The following is a 15,215-nucleotide window of genomic DNA, read 5'->3' on the forward strand; positions in this document are numbered from 1 at the left end:
AGTGAGCATAAAATAATCTCTTTAAAGGGGCTAGATGCAAGTTGGCCATTCCATTTTATTTGCCTGGCTCTGCCAGACTCTTCCCTGTCCATTCCACGCAGGGAATTATTCTGGTCACGGAGCGATAGGAGCAGTTTGGAGGGGCGGGCCTAACGCACACAGATTGTCAGTGAAATAAACCAATTAGCGATTAGCGGACGTGACGACAGCTGTGTCCAATTAAAAAAATATGAAGTGAATATAAAGTCACGCGGAGAACGCGAGGCAAAATCCTCGACTACTTCATCCATGATTAGTTTTGGCTGATGTTAACGTTAATTGAACTGAAAACATAGCGGTGCAGCGAGTGACGTAACTTGTCATTTCTCTGTGACGGTCGTGATTGGTTCGGCCTTAGCCGCCAATCAACAACTTGTTTACCGTGTGTGGTCATACGCGTAACTGCAGCTTCTATATTAAGCTCGTGCATGACGGCGCTTCAGACCTGTAGTGACACCTTTCTGAGTGACAGTGCAGGATTTTAGAGGCAGTTGTGGTGAACAGGTCTGAGCTCATTCTACACATACGAGCGATCGCGACGTCGTCACATCCGTTGGCCGTGGTCGGCATTTTACATTTTCATATTTGATAAACATTTTATTAAAATCCTATAATCAGCAAAAATAATGTCCATAAACAGGGCATTGCTTCTCTTGCGCTTTAGCAGAGCTATCATTTTATAAAACCGAGATAGAGGCCTGTATGCATCAGCTGTTGCCGACCATTCACCAAAACATCCGGCAAAAATTGCTGAAGTAAACAAATAACAGCGATCGCTCGTATTAGGACATGTAGGGGGAGGAAAATACATCATTTTAACATTTTTAAACTCTGTATAGTCCATTTAAGGCGAGGAGATGCAGGTGAATATGGAAAAAAATACACTTAGAGGTAATGTGAATGTGAAACTTTTGCTGAACGTTACTGATACAAATCTGAGAAGAATGTACTGCAAGTTTTCTGCATTTGATGTTTTCATATGAAAAAAATAGCATTTTCATATAAAAACAATATCAGTATCTCACTGTCTGTGATGTTTTCTTGAACCATTAGTTGAATTATACAAGACATCACTAGTTCCAATTGGAGGAACGATATAGAGGAAGGACCTCGACCTCAGGACATCGCACTCGGAGTCAAGCGTCACTTATATCGAGCATTGAGCCTATTTCATGGAAAATTCATGCAAATTCAGTCGACTAAATCCTAATTAATTTCATCATATTTAATCATATTGAATGACATTGTGCGCGTCATGTTTCTTCTCCCACATAGAAGCGTGAACCTGAAATGAACACTAGGGGGCGCATCTTTTAGTGCATAGAAAGTTTGTTGAGACGATGTAATGCCCACGGACACTTCTCCGCTCTCATGTCAATCCCGTTTGGCTGTGAGTCGTTTTAAGGCAGTTCCTTTTCCTCAGTTTCGTCGTAAACTCTGGCTCGAGTCCGTCCATTGCACTTCGTAGTAAAGTCCTGATTGCACGTAACGCCTTGGCCCCGCCCCCCCCCGCCGCTCACACTAGCTCCCGGGCAGGACGGGGTCGGACAGGTGCTTGTGGATCTCCCCGGGGTCAGCGGCGTTCGGGGCGGAGGGGAGCGAGGGGCGGCGCGTCGGGGGGGAGGAGCCATCGCTGAGGCCGCCGCCGCTCGACAGAGAATCCCCGGATCTGCGCGGGAAACTCGGGTCTGCGCTCTGGAGGGAAGAAGAGGATTAATAACTTAAGCTCCGCCTTGTACTCGCCCGTCTGTGTCTCACCTGTTGGGTGGCGGTGGTTTTCCCGGGCTGCAGTGTAGGCATGGAGAGCACAGGGGGCGCCGCGGAGCCGTACAGCCCCGGGGTGAGGGGGCTGGGCGGGGACAGGGACACTGCGCTGTAGGCCGGGGGGACCATCTGTCTCTGGAGCAGCTGCAGGATCACTGTGATGTCTGCGGTCATTCGACTCTCCAACCTGCAACAGGACAAACAAACCCAAGAGCGTCACATCTTAGTTGTTTTCCATCCAGCCATTTTTCTCTCTTCCGCTTTATCCGGGGCCGGGTCGTGGAGGCAGCAGTCTGAGGAAAGATGGCCAGAATTCCCGATCCATGCACACCTCCTCCAGCTGTTCTGGGGGGACCCTGAGGCGATGCCAGGCCAGCTCGGAGACATAGTCCCACCAGCGTGTCCTGGGTCTGGGCCTCCTCCCAATAGGACATGCCTGGAACACCTGAGGGAGGCGACCAGGAGGCTCCGGAACAGATGCCCGAGCCACTCTACTCTACTCCGAGCCCCTCCCGGGTAACTGCTCCTCACCCGATCTCGAAGGGTGCGCCCAGCCACCCTGCGAAGGAGACTCATTTCGGCCGCTTGTATCTGCGATCTTGTCCTTTTAGTCATTACCCAGATCTCATGACCATTGGCGAGGGTGGGAACGTAGATCGATCGGTAAATCAAGAGCTTTGCCCCTGATCACTGCTGACGCTGCAACTATCCGTCCCTCACTCGTGAACACGACCCCGAGATAGCTGAACTCCTCCACTTAAGGCAAGAATGTAAAAAATAGCCCCTGCCTTTACAAAGTTAATCTTCTGACTTGGGATTTTGCCTGAAATCACTCCAACATGTGATTCCCACAGACATACAGTACATTCACAAAAACTGCCTAAAAATGTCAACATTGATCAAGGGGTGAGGGGTGTAACGCTGCAGCTCTCTCACGGTGCAAGTGCACTATAAATAATAATGTTCATTATTATGCAGTATTTGTAATCTCCAAATATAAGTGGCAATGCTTTCCAATTTGTCAAAGCTGCTTAAAGAGGGGGTATTATGCTTTTTTCACTCACATAGCACCAGTCTATATCACACTACAATGATGACAAACCTTCTGTTGGTCTGTAAATGCAGTAAATTAGAATAACTGCCTTGTATAAAATGTCTCTCTCAAAATGGCTGTAGTGAATGTCTTGAAATAGGCCTCTGTCTCTTTAAGAAGCTCTGAGCCTTTTCTGACACGCCCCCTCCACACGCTGTCTGTGGCATCAGTGGGGAGGGGGCTCTGCTGAGGAGCAGTGGTTGGTTACTCGGCTGGTGACGAAAGCTCGGAGGCGTCTCCAGGAGGTGGGGGCGTTCCTAGGAGGACTCAGGCAAAACTATCTCTAAAATGGCCGCCATCAGAGTTTTCACAGATTACTCAAAAATACGTGAATGTGCCAAGGCAACACTTCAGGCATGTTTTTAATGAGGGAATGACATAATAACATGATGTAAAGCTTGAAAAAGTCGATTTTGCATAATACCCCTCCTTTAAAGCAGTACTAAGTAACTTGTTTACCTTTAAATCCTTTCCGTAGTCCCTCTGGGGATAATATAAGTGTTTATGGGATGATTGGAGGGTCTTTCATCTCCCCCTGGTGTCTCTGGCCAGAAAACCACAATTGCAACTTCGCTGCCACCGGTTCGGAGCAACCAATGCACACTAATGGAATCACGAAGAAGAAGCTAACAGGCTAGCAGGCAAAGCTAACTGTGGGCTAGCACCACTTAAACAGTATTTACAGCCAGGTTTGAGTGAAAAAATGATCTCCATTGTGTAATTGGATGAACAATATCCCTCTGTCCCTTTGTCTTTTCTGTCAGCGTAGTATTTACTCTCACGGACAATTAATGAGTAAAAAAACATAACATGCTACAACACCTGCAGTGGCGCTTATGGCCTCTAGGGGCAAGAGTTACTTAGTTCTGCTTTAATAATATAATGTAGGAAGATGTAAGTGTGCAGCTCTTGAGCACTCATGCTGTTTGCTAACAACTGGAAACTCTGGAGGGGCTTTATTTTGAAAATCCGCTGCAGAAAGAGCGTCGAGCTTTCGGAGCACTTGTGGGATCATGTTTGTTAATGTGTTTTCGGCTTTAGCGCCCGTGAGGCTGTTTGCGCCCGCTGCCCGTGGTCCGTGTCTTCTCAAACCTGTTGAGCTGAGACTGCAGCAGCTCCAGGCGGGTGTGGAGCTCTGTGGGAGGGCGGTCCAGGTGGTACAGTCCGCCCCGCGTGGAGGACAGACGTCTGGGGAGGCAATCTGAGAACTGAGAGGGTCTACGCTCCGGCAGGTAACCGCAGCAGCCGGACGCGCTCATAGTAGGAGGGGCCGCTGCAGAGAACAGAACAGAGAAAACCTTTACACTTAAAGCTTAAAGAGGAACAAACCACGACAAACAACAGTCTCTTCTGATACGAGCGCAGATGTCCGACAGGCGACTACATCCACGGGGTCGGAGGCAGCGGAGTTTGTTTAGATGGAGAGCAGCATGATCCACAACCCCTCTGAGCAAAATATGGACATTTTTAAAAACACATTTCAGCATAATTTATTAAGTATATTTTAGATGCTTCTTTGTATTTACTACATCTTTTGGTGGAGATGTGATAATTTGAAACACTTCACAGACAATAGCAGTTTATTTTGGAGAATGACCTTTTAAAATTAGTTTAAAGTGATGTTTTAAAGTAAATTGAAACCCAGGTGGGAAACCTGAGCCATGCCCATCCCTGTACTGTATTGTCTAAGCCAATCACGGTTCGCTGTGCGTATGACGTCACGCGGTTACGTGGGTCAGCGCCACCAGTCGCCTACGTTCAAATATGCCGCTGTAGTCAGTGCGAGTAGGAGCCGTGAGAGAGCTGCAGGTCTGTTTTGTTTGTTGTTGCTATCGTATTGTTTCTTACCCGGTTATTTGTAAACTCTCTTGTAAACTTCCGCCGGGCCTTGGGGGACCGTGAGGAAAGCGCTTCGGATAGATAGGAAGCGCGGAACTGGTAAGCTTGTTGTGTTAGCCGTAGCATTAGCATTTGCTTAGCCGCACTTCATTCATTCATATGGGTGCGGTTAGCTCACCTATTAGCCTAATCTGTTCGTCAACAAAATGCCTGTTTCTACCAAAATGGTGACTGTTAAAGGGAATCTATAAAGTCAAAGTCGATTCCCCATGTTTGTAACGAAGCTTATTGCCTATTGATTGTTTGTTGTTCTAAGTGAATGTGCGATACGCTGTGAGCCGTTGACCATGGTTTGTAAACAATGTGTTGGTTGCTAAATAATGTAGCGCATATTTTTTAGTATGATGTGAATATAAAGGATAAGATGTAAATATGTTTATTGTTTGGAACTAATGTAGTGCAATCAGTGCTATTTAATTATGAGTTGTGCACACTGAAGATAATAATGATAATAATGTACATTTTTGATTTATTGGGACTTTGGTGCTGTTCTACAGGCCAGGTTCCCAAGATTTGATGGCGAGCTATGAAGGAGGCCTAGCCTACTGAACTGAACCTAAAGATTGGCACGTTGTGCTGAAGCATCACTCATTCCTGCCAGGCTGGTAGGGGGCGCTCTGCAGCCGCAAACCTCTGACCCCACAAACTCTCTTTTTCCCGTTGTCCACCACACACACGCAAACCTTCCCTCCCCGAACTTTCACTCAATTCCCCTGGACAATACTCACAGAACCTCAGACGTAGGATTCTGTATTGAACTTTGGGCGGGTGGGGTTGATTTGGTTGTGTGGCGGTTACAACGCAGACTGTATTTGTGAAACAGCTTCCAGTTACTTTTGTCAACATATTGAGCTCATTGATCTTATTGAAGGGCCCGCGTTTATTAATTAGGTTTCTATTCACTGTAAATATTGTGCACTGCAACTGTATGTCATTTTTATTTGCAAATATATGGTATCAAAGAAAAGCCCACTAAATTTCAGTCTCCTGCCTCTCCCTTCTAGAGCCGAGTCTATACCTTCTGACACTCGCCTATACGATCCATTACATGTGTAGCATTTAACCTGCACCGCACGTGCTACAAAATGTTTTACGCATTTTATAAAATGTGCAAAATCGACCATGTGGTCTTGCATTTTCACATTAGGTAAGTAAAGGATAATGCACGACGATGTGATCATTATCAGAAATAACTGGACGACGTGGAGATGTGAAGTGTCCGCGCAGTCCAGTTATTCTGATAATGGACACATCGTCGTGCATTATCCCGCTTAAAACATGGTCCCACAAACTGAAACTGTTCAAACTGTTTTAATCTGAGCTACCTGAAGGTAGTTCCAGCTCTATTGTTTATCGTTACTATGGAAAGAGCTGCAGTGGAGTGATGTAGAACGTGATTTAACTAGTGGTGCGTTCATGTGGACTGGGGGGCTCGTTTTCCCGAGATGTGACGTCATTGTCCCCAGTTGGTTTATGTTCATGTGGTTTTATGTGGGAAAGTGGGGATTTTGATGTCATCAAATAAAAATGGTCTTTTATCATTGACTAGCGCTTAGTTGAGATAATCATTTAAATGTGTTAGTATCGCAAAAGCTAAACGTTAGTTTGCTGTTTTGTTAATTTTGTTTTTAAAACAAAATCACGTAAATTTACTTTTTACTAACGTTGATGTCGGGTATTTCACTCGCAATTTTGTTACTAAGAGGATGACGACAGCTAACATTAACTCAAAAAAGTAGCAATGTTTAACTAAAAAGCTCACATTAGACGATAAAAGAACAAATCAGCTGATTTCCGCATCAGGTGCGGAAGTCGGGAATCTCGTCTTGACCCGAGTTCCCCAGTCGTTTTCCTCAGCTGAGCGAGTGTTCTCGTGAATTCCCCAAATGGGGAAGTAATTCGCCAGAGTTCCCGAGGACCACATGAACGCAGCATAGGTTTACATTATCACTTTTTAGCGGACACCCTGCAGCCAATCAGAATCGAGTATTCATCCAGACCATGGTATATATAGCATTTTTTGTAAAGTCCCTCCTTCCCGGATCTCAGCAGCCAATCAGAGTTTAGTATCCTCCGCATCGACGAATGAGACGAGCTTTTCTGTGAACCAGCCTGTTCACTGGAGGAGCTTGATCATTAACTTTTGAAAATTCTGTTCCTGCTCTCCTCATTTTGCAAACTTAGAGACAATCATTTTAACTACATGAATAACCAAGTTTGACAGTAAAATTGTTAAAGGCTTTTTTCATCTAAGCAACATCTACAGGACAAAAGAAACTGTGCCGCTAAAGTAAATGAGTGATTTTGATGTTTTTAATCGCATAAAACCTTTTGTAATTACTTAATCCCTAAGTCCTAATGAAGAATGCAATAGGCTCTATGCGGCGAGTGACACGTGACTCCGAGTGCGATCGCCGGAGGTCGCGATTATTTTATCCAGTAAGGATCAGCGATGTCTTGCACAAATCAACAAATAGTTCAAGAAAACATCACAGACTATGAAGGCAGATGGAAAAAGAGACAAAAGTTTCCTACAGCAAATATAGTGTACATATTCAAAAGGGGAGTTTAATTTTCAGTATCGAAATCGAGTTAAAAATGTTAGTATTGTGACAACACACAGATTCATGTGACTAATCTACAGCGAAAGTTTCAAATTATCTGTAAATAAAACCACGACGTAAGACCCGTCACTCTTGTACCTGTGCACTGCGGCCCCTGGATCTCCATGGGACGTCCCACCGAGGGCCCGCTGTGCTGCCTCGGGATCACCATCGGGGGGCAGTCTCTCCCCGGCGGGTGGCGCCCCGGTCTGTCGTCGTCGCTGGAGTGAGAGTACAGGCTGCCGCTGCTGCACAGGTCGTCCCACTGAGAGGGCGGGTGCGAGGGGGGCACGGCGGGGTGAGAGGGCCGGGCACAGAGGGTGAAGCCCAGGCACGGCTGGTCCGGGTCTTCACGGTCCATGCCGTCTGAGGAGAGAAACAAGAGAGTTTAAAGCAGACATGTCCCGTTTAGAGGAGGTTTAAAATGTGGAATGAGGACTCTGCACTCAAGCCCTGATTTTGAACATCTGGCAAACAACTGTTCGTCTCGTCAACAAAAACTCTCAAACGTCTTGTTATGTTTAAGTCGCCAAAGGGCTATTTTTAGCTCGTCACTGTTACGGATCGTTATAAAAAGGTCCGTCAACAAAATAATATCATCATCTTTGACGAAAACAGCACTGGCTTCAAGAGGAGCTGCCAAACTCAAAGCTAGCAGCAGAAATCAGTAAAGTTTAGAGCAGTGGTCACTAAATGACCGACCATGGTCCAGATCCGGACCCACTCGCAAACCCGTCCAGACCCGAACCGTGGATCCGATCTTTGGACCCGGCGGTGAATCCCCTCAGACGGGCGACTGTGTGGGCTCTCTCTCTCTGACGGCTGCAGAGCGTAAACTGCAGCACAAATGAACAAAACGAGAAAACGCTGCCCCTGAGCTCCTTCACACTTTTTATTTTTTGTAGAAACGACCCCAAAATGACTGAAACACCAGGACTAAACCAGGACTAAACCAGGACTAAACCAGGACTAAACCAGGACTAAACAAGGCTTAGTGTTGAACTGAGCAGAGGAGAAACACAGCAGAGCATTGGTACAGTGTGTACATACCGCAAATGCTCTAATATAGGCCGGGGCCTTTATTTACTCAAGGGCATCTCGGACCAGGCCTTTATTGGAGCCAGGTCACAATTAGAGACAGGCCTTTATTTCTATTTGAGCAAAACGGACGACCAGGAAAACGAAGAAAAACGAGACTTGTGTCCATTTGCACCTAAAATATTAGGTTCATTTATTAATTAACATTTCAAACCCTCTCCCAGCGGCTGGAACATTGACGCCTTTTATTTTGTCGGGACAACAGGAAGTGTTTCGTTGCTGTTAGCGGAGCTTTGACATCAGTGTCACTGCAGGTTTCTGTTTCGTTTTTACCGCGGACCGGATTATTTGTTGTTATCTTGTGTAAAAGGCGAGTTTAGACGGAGCGTTTGTGTTTGTGATCGATCATGAGACTGACCCGAGAGAAGACGAGACGCTCGCGCTGATGGGAGGAGTTATTTTGAGGCGTGGGACTGACCTGCACACGGAGCAGCTGGACGTGCTTTGAAGACGCGATGGTGACTTTATTAAAACCCTGGAGGGTCACACAACATTTGTTGCTTTCCCTGTTTCTAAATATAATTCCAGGAGGTTTGAAAAGTGGCTAAATCAAAGTTACGCTCGGATCAGCTCCTCCGCAGCGTCCCCCGTCGGCCCGGGTTCCCGTTTGTTACTTCCTGCACGTGAGTTTTCATTTACACTCGTATGAGACAAATTCCTAACATGGGGAATATTTCTACAGTTATAGTTTCTAATAAAAGCCCTGGCCTGTTTTAGAGACCGGCTTTAATTTGCCTCCGCCAGCCGCGAACCCGGCCTCTGTCAGAGACCCGGCCTCTGTTAGAGACCCGGCCCCTGTCAGAGACCCGGCCCCTGTTCTAGACCCGGCCTCTGTTATAGACCCGGCCTCTGTTATAGACCCGGCCCCTGTCAGAGACCCGGCCCCTGTCAGAGACCCGGCCTCTGTTATAGACCCGGCCCCTGTCAGAGACCCGGCCCCTGTCAGAGACCCGGCCTCTGGGTTTGAAATGTTAATTAATAAATGAACATAATATTTTAGGTGCAAATGGACACAAATCTCGTTTTTCTTCATTTTCCTGGTCGTCTGTTTTGCTCAAATAGAAATAAAGGCCTGTCTCTAATTGTGGCCTGGTTCCAATAAAGGCCTGGTCCGAGATGCCCTTGAGTAAATAAAGGCCCCGGCCTGTATTAGAGCATTTACGGTAACCATAACTTGCTCAATTTTCCACCGATTTTCAAACGGTTTGGTTTGTTATAAACGTCAGAAATGTAGGTGTGACACTGCAAACACATGAATAAAAAAAGAAAATCTGCAATTTCAACATGTTCCAGCATTCACAATTATAGCCACGTTAATAACGTTTGTAAGTAACCAAACAAACAAAAAGTGAGACAAGAGGATTTGTGTTCGTGCTGATCACTCACTCACTTGAGCTCGCCAGAAAACTTCCCTGTGGCAAGATGGCCGCCGGTGGGACTCTGCCTCAAGACATCTAGCTTTATTATATGATACCTATGTCTACTACTCCTGAACCACTGAAGATTTAAAAAACGGTAATGGAGCAGCAGAAATAAGTGTGGAGTGAGTGAGAAACTTGTGAGGGACTAGCGAAAAGCAGAGGTAAAAGCGAGATGGCCACAGCTAAAGGAACGAACTTGCAAATGACTGAAATACCTGTTTCAGTTCGCAAAGGAGAGCTTGAAAGAACGTGCTGCCAGGAGAGGCTTGTCAACTGTGCTGTTATGCCTCCGTGCCCTGGTAGTTCCCACGGCTGACTTATCCTCAGGAACGACTTACAGTCCGGAACATACGGTAATAAGATTCACTGCACTGCTTTATTTTCAGCACAGTAATTATTATTAGATCTAATAAAGGCTGACAAATCCTCATATCCATTTGAATTTACCCCGTATGTTCCGGTCCTTTGCTTGATTTTTTTTTTTTCAAATTTTGGACCATAGTTTTTTAATTGAATTCAGTGTTTAAAGTCTGTGTATGACCCATTCCCCCCCTCAGTGCCCTGGGAAATCCCTCAGGTGTTCTTCTTTTTAAGCACACGTCACCCGGACTGACCTGGTCGGTTGCGGCGGCGCAGAGAGTCCCGCCTCCTCCTGGGCCTCTCCTTGTGTCGGGGCGGGTCGCACTCGGAGGCAGCGGGAGTCGACAGGTCCACCCCGTCTGCCTGAGACACACGAGCGCCAGTCAAGCCACAGAAACACTCAAAAACAAAGAAACAGAAACACTCCAGGCAGAGCCGGGAAATGTGTCGTCTTCAAGATCTACAAGCTATAACGAGTTTGTCTCCATTGTCAAGAAAAGTGGAGAAAAAGAGCGAAAACAGGGCGAACAAATTGAGAAGAAATATGGGGATAATGGGGGGAAAAATAGAGGAAAAAAATGGGAAAAGGGAGAAAAATGGAGGGGGAATAATGGGAGAAAAAGGGAAAAAATCCGTCAAAAAAGTGACAAAAATCCAGCAAAAAAGTGACAAAAATCCAGCAACAAAATGACAAAAATCCAGCAAAAAAAGTGACAAAAATCCAGCAAAAAAGTGACAAAAATCCAGCAAAAAAGTGACAAAAATCCAGCAAAAAAGTGACAAAAATCCAGCAAAAAAAAAGACAAAAATCCAGCAAAAAAAAGACAAAAAATCAGCAAAAAAATGACAAAAATCCAGCAAAAAATTGACAAAAATCCAGCAAAAAAAGTGACAAAAATCCAGCAAAAAAGTGACAAAAATCCAGCAAAAAAGTGACAAAAATCCAGCAAAAAAGTGACAAAAATCCAGCAAAAAAAAAGACAAAAATCCAGCAAAAAAAAGACAAAAAATCAGCAAAAAAATGACAAAAATCCAGCAAAAAAGTGACAAAAATCCAGCAAAAAAAATGACATCTGAAGGAAACACATTTAAACACACATTGCCTTTGCCGTCTCCTTTTGAGCGTTCTTGTTTTCTTGTTCTGCTGAAGCCAAACCGCTCATACCGTTTCTGTGCACGGAACTTCCTGTTGGCCAGTGTAGGGAAACAACTACTTCCTGTCCACATTTTAATGTAAATTAAAAACAAAATAATATTTAACCTCTTAACTCCCACCTGAACATGTTTTCTCCTGTTCTCCATGTTCTCCAAATCTAAAAGCTTCTTCAAAACAGCGATAAAAAAGACAAAAAGAAAATGAGGATGTAAACACAACAAAAAAACGCTAAAAATGACAAAAAACTCAACAAAAAGGTGAAAAAACTGCAGCAAAAAAATGACAAAAATCCAGCAAAAAAAATGACAAAAATCCACCAAAAAAATGAAAAAAATCCAGCAAAAAAAATGAAAAAAATCCAGCAAAAAAAGGACAAAAATCCAGCAAAAAAATGAAAAAAATCCAGCAAAAAAAATGAAAAAAATCCAGCAAAAAATGAAAAAAATCCAGCAAAAAAAAAGACAAAAATCCAGCAAAAAAATGAGCAAAAATCCAGCAAAAAAAGACAAAAATCCAGCAAAAAAAAAGACAAAAAATCAGCAAAAAAATGACAAAAATCCAGCAAAAAAGTGACAAAAATTCAGCATTTTTTTTTTTTAAATCCAGCAATTTTTTTTTTTAAATCCGTCAAAAAAGTGACAAAAATCCAGCAAAAAAGTGAAAAAAATCCAGCAAAAAAGTGACAAAAATCCAGCAAAAAAGTGACAAAAATCCAGCAAAAAAAATGACAAAAATCCAGCAGAAAAAAGACAAAAAATCAGCAAAAAAATGACAAAAATCCAGCAAAAAAGTGACAAAAATCCAGCAAAAAAATGACAAAAATCCAGCAAAAAAGTGACAAAAATCCAGCAAAAAAGTGACAAAAATCCAGCAAAAAAGTGACAAAAATCCAGCAAAAAAAAGACAAAAATCCAGCAAAAAAAAAAAAAAATCAGCAAAAAAATTAGCAAAAATCCAGCAAAAAAAGACAAAAATCCAGCAAAAAAAAAGACAAAAAATCAGCAAAAAAATGACAAAAATCCAGCAAAAAAGTGACAAAAATTCAGCAATTTTTTTTTTTAAATCCAGCAATTTTTTTTTTTAAATCCGTCAAAAAAGTGACAAAAATCCAGCAAAAAAGTGACAAAAATCCAGCAAAAAAGTGACAAAAATCCAGCAAAAAAGTGACAAAAATCCAGCAAAAAAAAGACAAAAAATCAGCAAAAAAATGACAAAAATCCAGCAAAAAAGTGACAAAAATCCAGCAAAAAAATGACAAAAATCCAGCAAAAAAGTGACAAAAATCCAGCAAAAAAGTGACAAAAATCCAGCAAAAAAGTGACAAAAATCCAGCAAAAAAGTGACAAAAATCCAGCAAAAAAAAGACAAAAATCCAGCAAAAAAAAAATTAAAATCAGCAAAAAAATGACAAAAATCCAGCAAAAAAGTGACAAAAATCCAGCAAAAAAATGACATCTGAAGGAAACACATTTAAACACACATTGCCTTTGCCGTCTCCTTTTGAGCGTTCTTGTTTTCTTGTTCTGCTGAAGCCAAACCGCTCATACCGTTTCTGTGCACGGAACTTCCTGTTGGCCAGTGTAGGGAAACAACTACTTCCTGTCCACATTTTAATGTAAATTAAAAACAAAATAATATTTAACCTCTTAACTCCCACCTGAACATGTTTTCTCCTGTTCTCCATGTTCTCCAAATCTAAAAGCTTCTTCAAAACAGCGATAAAAAAGACAAAAAGAAAATGAGGATGTAAACACAACAAAAAAACGCTAAAAATGACAAAAAACTGACAAAAAAAGACTAAAAAATGCTGAACATGTGATAAAAAGTTTACTAAAATTTACTATTTGACAAAAAAATTACAAAAAAGTTACAAAAATGAGTTGAAACCCCCCCAGAAAAAAGATGGAAAAAAATCTGATGACGTGAGGAAAAAGATCCATTTAGATGAGTTTTGTAGATCTTTCAAATGAGGCGTTACACTGGCCTACAGGATTTGGGCAAAGCTGAACTGGAGAAAATGCTCTCGGTTCAGGCGGGAGTTAAGAGGTTAAGATCTGGTTCATGTTCCCAGGCCTGTGTGTGGGACTCACGTCTCTCAGGTTGAACGTGACCTCCAGGTTGATCCAGAAGCTCTCGGCGAAGTCCGGGTACATGTCCAGCACCTCCAGCAGGTCTTCTCTGTGGATCTTGTGGAGGTCGCAGTAGGTCAGCGCTCGCACGTCGGCGCTGGATTTACCCGGGCGCCCGAACACGCTGATGGCCTCGCCGAAGATGTCGTTCTTACCTGGAGAGTAAAGAGTAAATTATCACAAACATCTGAATGAAACACATTTAAACACACATTGCTTTTGCCGTCTCCTTTTGAGCGTTCATGTTTTCTTGCTGAAACCAAACCGCTCATACCGTTTCTGTGCACGGAACTTCCTGTTGGCCAGTGTAGGGAAACAACTACTTCCTGTCCACATTTTAATGTAAATTAAAAACAAAATAATATTTAACCTCTTAACTCCCACCTGAACATGTTTTCTCCTGTTCTCCATGTTCTCCAAATCTAAAAGCTTCTTCAAAACGGCGATAAAAAAGACAAAAAGAAAATGAGGATGTAAACACAACAAAAAAACGCTAAAAATGACAAAAACTCAACAAAAAGGTGAAAAAACTGCAGCAAAAAAATGACAAAAATCCAGCAAAAAAAAGACAAAAATCCAGCAAAAAAATGAGCAAAAATCCAGCAAAAAAAGACAAAAATCCAGCAAAAAAAAAGACAAAAAATCAGCAAAAAAATGACAAAAATCCAGCAAAAAAGTGACAAAAATTCAGCAATTTTTTTTTTTAAATCCAGCAAAAAAATTTTTTTAATCCGTCAAAAAAGTGACAAAAATCCAGCAAAAAAGTGACAAAAATCCAGCAACAAAATGACAAAAATCCAGCAAAAAAGTGACAAAAATCCAGCAAAAAAGTGACAAAAATCCAGCAAAAAAGTGACAAAAATCCAGCAAAAAAGTGACAAAAATCCAGCAAAAAAAAAAGACAAAAATCCAGCAAAAAAAAGACAAAAAATCAGCAAAAAAATGACAAAAATCCAGCAAAAAAATGACAAAAATCCAGCAAAAAAAAGACAAAAATCCAGCAAAAAAATGAGCAAAAATCCAGCAAAAAAAGACAAAAATCCAGCAAAAAAAAAGACAAAAAATCAGCAAAAAAATGACAAAAATCCAGCAAAAAAGTGACAAAAATTCAGCAATTTTTTTTTTTAAATCCAGCAAAAAAAAAATTTTAATCTGTCAAAAAAGTGACAAAAATCCAGCAAAAAAGTGACAAAAATCCAGCAACAAAATGACAAAAATCCAGCAAAAAAGTGACAAAAATCCAGCAAAAAAAGTGACAAAAATCCAGCAAAAAAGTGACAAAAATCCAGCAAAAAAGTGACAAAAATCCAGCAAAAAAGTGACAAAAATCCAGCAAAAAAAAAGACAAAAATCCAGCAAAAAAAAGACAAAAAATCAGCAAAAAAATGACAAAAATCCAGCAAAAAAGTGACAAAAATCCAGCAAAAAAAATGACATCTGAAGGAAACACATTTAAACACACATTGCCTTTGCCGTCTCCTTTTGAGCGTTCTTGTTTTCTTGTTCTGCTGAAGCCAAACCGCTCATACCGTTTCTGTGCACGGAACTTCCTGTTGGCCAGTGTAGGGAAACAACTACTTCGTGTCCACATTTTAATGTAAATTAAAAACAAAATAATATTTAACCTCTTAACTCCCACCTGAACATGTTTTC

General features: G+C 42.3%; 1 protein-coding gene across 1 annotated transcript in view; it reads right to left on the reverse strand.

Moving 5' to 3' along the window:
- Window positions 1-1,560: 1,560 nt before the first annotated feature.
- Window positions 1,561-15,215, reverse strand: part of LOC306969190 (voltage-gated inwardly rectifying potassium channel KCNH6-like) — a gene marked incomplete at both ends in the record, with an annotated part of 32,292 nt that continues 18,637 nt past the window's right edge. The window contains 6 exons of the mRNA XM_079564790.1: window positions 1,561-1,734; window positions 1,798-1,990; window positions 3,989-4,169; window positions 7,498-7,764; window positions 10,532-10,640; window positions 13,524-13,717. Of these exons, the coding sequence (XP_079420916.1) occupies window positions 1,561-1,734; window positions 1,798-1,990; window positions 3,989-4,169; window positions 7,498-7,764; window positions 10,532-10,640; window positions 13,524-13,717 (1,118 nt within the window). The remainder of the gene's footprint in view (window positions 1,735-1,797; window positions 1,991-3,988; window positions 4,170-7,497; window positions 7,765-10,531; window positions 10,641-13,523; window positions 13,718-15,215) is intronic.

The sequence above is a fragment of the Gobius niger genome (assembly GCF_951799975.1).
Source record: "Gobius niger genome assembly, chromosome: 10".
NCBI classification, from domain to species: domain Eukaryota; kingdom Metazoa; phylum Chordata; class Actinopteri; order Gobiiformes; family Gobiidae; genus Gobius; species Gobius niger.